Consider the following 7,040-nt stretch of genomic DNA (forward strand, 5'->3'; position numbering starts at 1 on the left):
TATTGATAATGTTTGTCACACGGATTCTATATATTATAGTGAATAGATGGTGAGAGACTATGCACGAGGCATGCAAATTAGCAAGACTCATACAAGCGTGGAACAGTGTGCTGATCGGGCACAAGGGTAACAACATGTTCAAGTCTTAACATGTTTGGCTTCCGAGCAAACTTTCTTCAGACCTCTAAGAAAATATAAGATCCGATCAGATATGTGTCGATGCTCATCCCAGCATACTCCCGTTGCAACGTACGGACACACACCTAGTGTGTGTATATATATATATATATATATATGAAAATGGAGGTGGAACCATTCAAATCTTATCTCTACTAACTATTAAGAGAGAACTGTAGACTGCCCCCGCCTCCCAACCCCGTCCGCCCGCCAGACGCGACAGCCGCGATCCGCCCGCCCACCGCATTCCCCGCCGCGAACTCCCCACCCGCCCTCCGCAATCCCCGCCGCGAACTCCCCACCCGCCCTCCACAATCCCCGCCTGCCATGTGAGGAACTCAAGTCCCCGACCAGCAAAGCAATTTGGAGCCGGGGCCGCAGTCGCGCTCGCCGCCGCCCTCGTCGGCATCCTCGCGTGCCTGGTCCTCGGGCTGAAGCCGCCAGCGTACGCGGTCCAGGTGTTGGCCATCTTCAGTCTCGGCAACGCCTCCTCCTCGGCAGCGCTCTCGCCGGGGTTCGACGCGACCGTGCGCACCGACAACCGCAACGACAGGCTCGGCGTGCGGTACGAGGGGGGCCGGGGCCGCGTCTCCGTGTCGTACGGCGGCGCGCTCCTGGCCGACGACGCGCGGCCGGCGCTCTACCAGGCTCCCCGGAACGTGACGGTGGTCGTGGCGAGGGCGAGGGGGTCCGGGGTACGACTGTCGCGGAGCGTGCGAGAGCAGTTGGCCGCGGCGGAACGACTCCGGTTGGTGTCGTTCGACGTGGACGTCGATGTGCCCGTGCGCCTCCAGCTCGGCGAGGTCAGGACGTGGGCCGTGCCGCTGCGGGCGTGCTGCACCGTGGCGGTCGACAGGCTCGCGGTCGACGCCAGGGTGGTGTCCAGCTCGTGCGACGTCAAGGTGCGCCTCCTGTCGTGGTGGAGGAAAACTGACGATGGCGCCATGGCGGATTACATACATGAGCACTTCTTGTTTGGTTTTATGATTCGTTTTCCCCTCATTTGCAAGACTGGTTTGGTCGCGCAATGTGGATCTTGTCATCGTAGTATCATATCAGGGACGCTCTCAAATCGTCTTGCGACTTGTGTCATGTTGGTGAGTTGCTCAAGAGTCGAGACTGAAGAATTGACTAATGTTTTGTTCAAGTGCACCTCAAATTTGTACTTACCATCCGACTAATTTGGACTTCAAACAATTCTTATGCTTCAGTGTGGACTGCTGCTTAACTTTGCTCAAATTTGGTGGGTGCAACACAGAGGAATATCAGAATAAATTTGCTAAAAAAAATAACGAACATCTTCACAAAATGTTTTTGGTTTCACAGTGTCCAAGCCCGCACTTGATTCCATTTGCAATTAAATCTGCTTATACAAATCCTGCTCAACTGCATGGAAGCTTGACTCCATTCCGTCCCCATTGATCTTGTATTAGATTGTCTGTTCCTTAGGTGTGATGGTGGTATGGTCCTCTGATTTTCTCCGATTTTAGTTGTTCTAATAACCCGAATTTCTGCTTTTGGTTATTTCGTTGAGGATGATGGCCTCGGTTCGTTTGTGGAACTTGGAACTGAGATGCCTAGACAACAGTTCATGTTTCACTTCTTTTATACTTGCTCATGAGTCATGCTGCCCATATATCTCATCCAGTATTTCATTATATTGTCAATGAAACATGCTAGAGTTATATAGTGGATGACTATGTTTAATTATATTGTAAATAGATTCATGTTCCTTTTTTGTTGAACAAGGCGAACTGTTACTTTTCATAAAGTGGTGTTTGGTTCTAGAGACTGAAGTTTAGCACATGTCACATTGGATGAAACTTTTGTTAGCCTTTACTTGATACCTCCGGCTCCAAATAATTGTACTAAGATTTGTACACAAACCAATTCACCTAAAAGGATAAGCTATTAGAAGGTTGCACATGTAAATATTTCAACAGGCACCTTGGTGGTTGCCTTAGTATCAATGTAAATTAGTGACTCTATGGAAACAACTAAGGTCTCTTTGAATCAATAGCTCAGTTCCATGAATTATTCTGTTTATTCAAAAACCATCCACTTTCGTCAAGTTGTGCTACCATATTAGACCCTACATGATTATATAAATAAATGAACCTTTTACTCCTTGTTCATTGCAGCCACCATCCATAGTTACAGATGTGGACTGCACAACATGTGATTCCAAGCGTCCTGGAAAAAATTGTCTCATAAAGCTTGAATGGGTCTGGTGAGGAGAGACCTACATGGCAAAAAAGAAGTATGTTTCTAAAAAATTATGTGCTATGATTTTTATGAATATTTTTTAATGCAGTTATGTTTTGTAGTGACTATTATCACATAAAGAGGCAAATTGAATCAGAACTGATTCAATCTGGTGGCATTGCATCGTCAAAGCCTTTTCTTGACCTCTCAAAACCATAACATTTACTTAAATTGAAGGATCGTTTGAAGAAATACTGCCAAAAGGTACTGTTCCCAAATTCACTGGTAAATTCTCTTTTGGCGAGCCTTGCATGGATGTTCTTACGCCACAATGCAGGCGCACAAAAGAGTTGTTGATAAACCAATTACTGAAGTTAGAGAAGCGGGAATATGCATGCGTGAAAATTCTTTCTATGTAGACATAGTGCGTAGGTCAGTCCAATGCTTACTATATCCATATTCCTCTTTATTTTTGATAGCATAGACATATGAGTATATGACATTGGTTGTCAATCTGTCTACATGGTAGCTTTTCATGGAGCAAACTGCAACTCTGTTTTTTACTAATGATTTAGTCATTTAAATGGACATGCTCTAAATTATTAGCGCCCTACTCGCCCAGATCCGACCGCGATAGCTAGGCTCGGCCGGGACGTACGCATGGAGGTGGAGGAGGAGCTGCCTGCTAATCTTATCGGTGGCTCAAAGTAGGCGGCCACCACGACGCCCTTCTACCTCGCCTTAGATCACACAGCTTCCGCCACGTCGTCTCCACCGTCGGCGGAGGCGCCGCCGCTGCCGTGTGCTGCCAACAGCGAGAGGGGATCCGAAATAATCAAGGCGAAGATCATGTCCCACCCACTCTATCCGGCTGTCTTGAGAGCCTTCATAGACTGCCGGAAGGTATGCGTGCAGCAGGTTTCCCAGATACATACAATTCTACAGCTAATTTTGCCAGAGAGCGAAAGCTAGCATGGCTTCTTGATTTTTTTTAATGTGCTAGCTCCGTCCTTATATATTGTGTGTGTGTTTTTTGTTACTTGAGGTCGGAGCGCCGCCAGAGATTGTCGGTCGGCTTTCCGCCCTCGTTGATGACGTTGAAATGAATTCAGACGACTGACAAGAACAGCGACGAGCAGCAGACCCAGAGCTCGACCAGTTCATGGTATTACAACGTATATATCTATATATAGCAGTACGTGATGAGTAATTGATTCACTTCTGGGTTTTCAGATCGTGTATATATCTGGCTCAGACAATGGATCTACATGTCGTGTGTGACTGTGCGCGCGCAGGAGATCTTTAAACATACAAGGACATGCTGCTGGCAATATTAGGGCCTTTCGGTCGCAGAATATCTTTAAGGTTGGCCAAGGATCCACTTTGTGTTGTACCAGGATATCTTCCACCATGTACTATTTGTTCTTTCTTGCCACTGCTCTTCAGTAAAATGTCTCCAATGTTCTGAGCATGCTCTAAACCTTCGTAGAAGATTGATTTTAGTAGTGGAGCAGTTTCAGAGGCCAATGAAGGTGGCTCCCTGTATAGGAACTGCCTTACATGCTGTGGCCGCTCCTCTACCTGCTCGACTCGCTCTCCTCGCAGTACCGTGCCGCCGCCGCGGCTTCGTGCCTCCCAACTCTTCCCATCGCCGCCCCACCGCGGAATGCCACCTCGGGGAGAGCGAGTCGAGCAGGACAACTCTTCCCATCGTCGTTCGGCCGCTCACCGCTGACCGCCCGCTCTGGCGCTCGGCCTTGGCCCCGTTTCTGCCCTCGCCCCTCAGCCGCCTCGGCGCCTGTCCGAGACCGACATCTTCGCTCCATCCAGTCAGTTGACCAGCTCGACTGCTCTAGCTCGTGCTCTCCGTCCCCGATTTGATTTCTTCCTTTCAGCCCAACCCAGCCCAAAGCCATCATATCGTGGCACTCCGTCCAACCCTCCTTGGTACAACAACGACGACGACGAGGCCGTCGTCACTCCCTCCATCCCCTATGACCCGCCGGCGCTATGGAAAGTGTTCGAGAAGGTCGTGGTCGAGCGGCTGATGATAGACGTCCTGTTCGGCGTCCTACTCTCCGGCGGGCTGGATTCGTCGCTGGTGGCGGCCATCATCGTTCGCCACCTCACCGGGACAGAGGCCGCCAGGCGTTGGGGCACCAAGCTCCACTCCTTCTGCGTGGGCCTGGAGGGGTCCACTGACCTCAAGGCGGCCAGGGAGGTGGCAGAGTACCTAGGCACCCTGCACCATGAGTTCCACTTCACCGTGCAGGACGACATCGACGCCATCGAGGACGTGATCTACCACACGGAGACGTACGACGTCACCACAATCAGGGCGAGCACGCCCATGTTCCTCATGTCGTGCAAGATCAAGTCCCTCGGGGTCAAGATGGTCATCTCCGGCGAGGGCTCCGACGAGCTCTTCGGAAGCTACCTCTACTTCCACAAGGCGCCCAACAAGGAGGAGTTGCACCGAGAGACGTGCAGGAAGGTCTGTGTCAGTTTCTTTCACTGACTGACTGGCTGGCATTGGTGGATGGATGGATGATCGATTCTTGCTCTGCAGGTTAAGGCTCTGCATCAGTACGACTGTCTGAGAGCCAACAAGGCGACATCGGCTTGGGGCCTGGAGGCTCGCGTCCCGTTCCTGGACAAGGAGTTCATCAATGCGGCCATGAGCATCGATCCTGAGTGGAAAATGGTACTTACTGACACTACCCTAGCTGAGAACGGAAAGAGAGCTCATTGCCTTTTCAATCAAACAAAGCAAATCAAAGCAGTATGTATATGTGACCAGATGAGGGCTTTAATTTGCAGGTCTGGCCTGATCTTGGAAGGATTGAGAAGTGGGTGCTGAGGAAGGCATTCGACGATGAGGAGCAGCCATTCCTGCCCAAGGTGGTAGCCAACCTGCGTTTCAGCTGCTTCTACTGAATCTTCCCTAGCCAAAATTTGGACGTTCAGACAGACATCTGAAAAGATTTTGTCTTGCAGCATATCCTCTACAGACAGAAGGACCAGTTCAGTGACGGCGTTGGGTACAGCTGGATCGATGGCCAGAAGGCTCATGCAACATCAAATGTAAATGCTGCCATGTCAATTTAAGGACAACTCTGTTTTTTCTCTCTCTCCATGGATCATGATCCATATACATACACTATTTGAATGCAGGTGACTGACAAGATGCTGTCGAATGCGAAGTTCATCTTCCCACACAACACTCCGACCACCAAGGAGGCCTACTACTACAGGATGGTCTTCGAGAGGTTCTTCCCACAGGTGGGTGGAGCTAATTTAAATTCGTTTAGGTTCTTAATAAATTCATACAATAATTGATATATGTTCATTTATTTGAATATAGACATAAAAATTAAGATCTAAACCCTTTACTAATTTTAGCAGGATGGAGGGGCATTCTTCAGCCAACAGACATTATCAACTAACATGTAAATATATTACTAAATCATTGGCCATGAAGAAATATGCTATCCTGACGGTACCTGGCGGGCCAAGTGTGGCGTGCAGCACAGCTAAGGCCATCGAGTGGGACGCCTACAATAGGGTCTTATAGAGTAGTAATAGATTTGTGAGTCGTTTCAACGCACATATACCTAACTATCATATATATATAGGTCTGCATAATATTGATGGTTGCAATGTAGTGGTGAAACAGATATATTAAAATAACAAATTTTATATGTATAGCCAGGATCATCAATAAATTACAAAATCTTCTCATAACAATGTAACATATTTATATATAAGTTATCATAATATTATATGTTTCCGTTGCAACGCACGGGCACACACCTAGTTTTAATAAAAAAAGGATGGGTGGCAGTTCCAACCATTATTATTTTTGAATTAACTCCTCCACTTTTCTATGCACCTATGACTTACCTCCTCTCTCCTCTGTGCGCAAAAGGCCCACTTCATCGGCATTTCACGTAGGAGCATCCCCTCCTCTCTCCATTCCACACCAAATTTCTCACAAATCCAAGGAGCCTCTCCATCTAGTGGGATTTCTTCTCCATTAGAGCCAGGGGGAGATCAAGGCCCCAAGGATCTTTTGTTGCTCCTCTTTCCCCTTCAATCCAAGGTATTGTGTTGGTTTCTTAAACCCTAGCCTTTGTTTGTTGATTTTGCTATGTTCCTTTGGGTGGATTGTTTAGCTATTGATCAAATAGGTGTAATCATATGATAAGTTACATGGATCTGAGACTCTATAGTTGAAACGACATATTGGTGCACGCGGCAGTGTCGGGCCTCTAGGTGACAGTGTCGGGCCACGCTATGACTGTTTCAATCCTCGATTCTCTCCTCCACGCATAGATACATGGCGCCATATATTCTCTGACACATACTTCTCTGATCCATTCTCTCTGGTGCAAACAGATTGCTTCGGGAGATGATGGAGAGCACCGCACCAAGATGTGGACAGAGCACCGTGGATGGATGAAGCAGCCTGCCCGTCATGGTGGGAGAAGCAACAGTGGGCAGTGGCAAAGCTCCGAGAGCAGGCTCAGCAAGAGATGTGAATTGAGATGTATGGGCGATTGATCCAGGAGGATGCTTGTCCTGGCACTCCAGCGAGTATCAATGAGTATGACTCCTCTTATATGGTTCATTATAGTGAGGAAGTCCAAGAAAGAAGG

At 48.3% G+C, this 7,040-nt stretch overlaps 2 protein-coding genes across 2 annotated transcripts; both read left to right on the top strand.

Moving 5' to 3' along the window:
• The first annotated feature begins 219 nt into the window (after positions 1-219).
• LOC103644596 (NDR1/HIN1-like protein 13) lies at positions 220-2,504 on the top strand. Its single transcript, XM_008667777.2, has 4 exons — positions 220-249; positions 357-1,274; positions 2,319-2,407; positions 2,492-2,504. The coding sequence occupies exons 1-4, from the start codon at positions 220-222 to the stop codon at positions 2,502-2,504; spliced, it is 1,050 nt and encodes a 349-aa protein (XP_008665999.2).
• A 1,438-nt stretch (positions 2,505-3,942) lies between these two features.
• On the top strand, positions 3,943-5,956 carry LOC103644597 (asparagine synthetase [glutamine-hydrolyzing]). The gene is made up of 7 exons (XM_008667778.1): positions 3,943-4,069; positions 4,278-4,876; positions 4,952-5,086; positions 5,203-5,283; positions 5,380-5,466; positions 5,557-5,664; positions 5,864-5,956. Exons 1-7 carry the CDS (start codon positions 3,943-3,945, stop codon positions 5,954-5,956), a joined length of 1,230 nt encoding a protein of 409 aa, XP_008666000.1.
• Positions 5,957-7,040: the final 1,084 nt, after the last annotated feature.

Source organism: Zea mays, chromosome 1 (genome assembly GCF_902167145.1).
Source record: "Zea mays cultivar B73 chromosome 1, Zm-B73-REFERENCE-NAM-5.0, whole genome shotgun sequence".
NCBI classification, from domain to species: Eukaryota; Viridiplantae; Streptophyta; class Magnoliopsida; order Poales; family Poaceae; genus Zea; species Zea mays.

Coding starts and splice junctions, on each gene's coding strand:
- LOC103644597 (XM_008667778.1), top strand. CDS start 3,943: ATGCTGTGGCCGCTCCTCTACCTGCTCGACTCGCTCTCCTCGCAGTAC. Junction 4,070..4,277: donor TGCCACCTCGGGGAGAGCGA/GTCGAGCAGGAC, acceptor TCTTCCTTTCAG/CCCAACCCAGCCCAAAGCCA. Junction 5,467..5,556: donor AGGCTCATGCAACATCAAAT/GTAAATGCTGCC, acceptor ATTTGAATGCAG/GTGACTGACAAGATGCTGTC.
- LOC103644596 (XM_008667777.2), top strand. CDS start 220: ATGCTCATCCCAGCATACTCCCGTTGCAAC. Junction 250..356: donor CAGCATACTCCCGTTGCAAC/GTACGGACACAC, acceptor AGAGAACTGTAG/ACTGCCCCCGCCTCCCAACC. Junction 1,275..2,318: donor TTGCGACTTGTGTCATGTTG/GTGAGTTGCTCA, acceptor TGTTCATTGCAG/CCACCATCCATAGTTACAGA.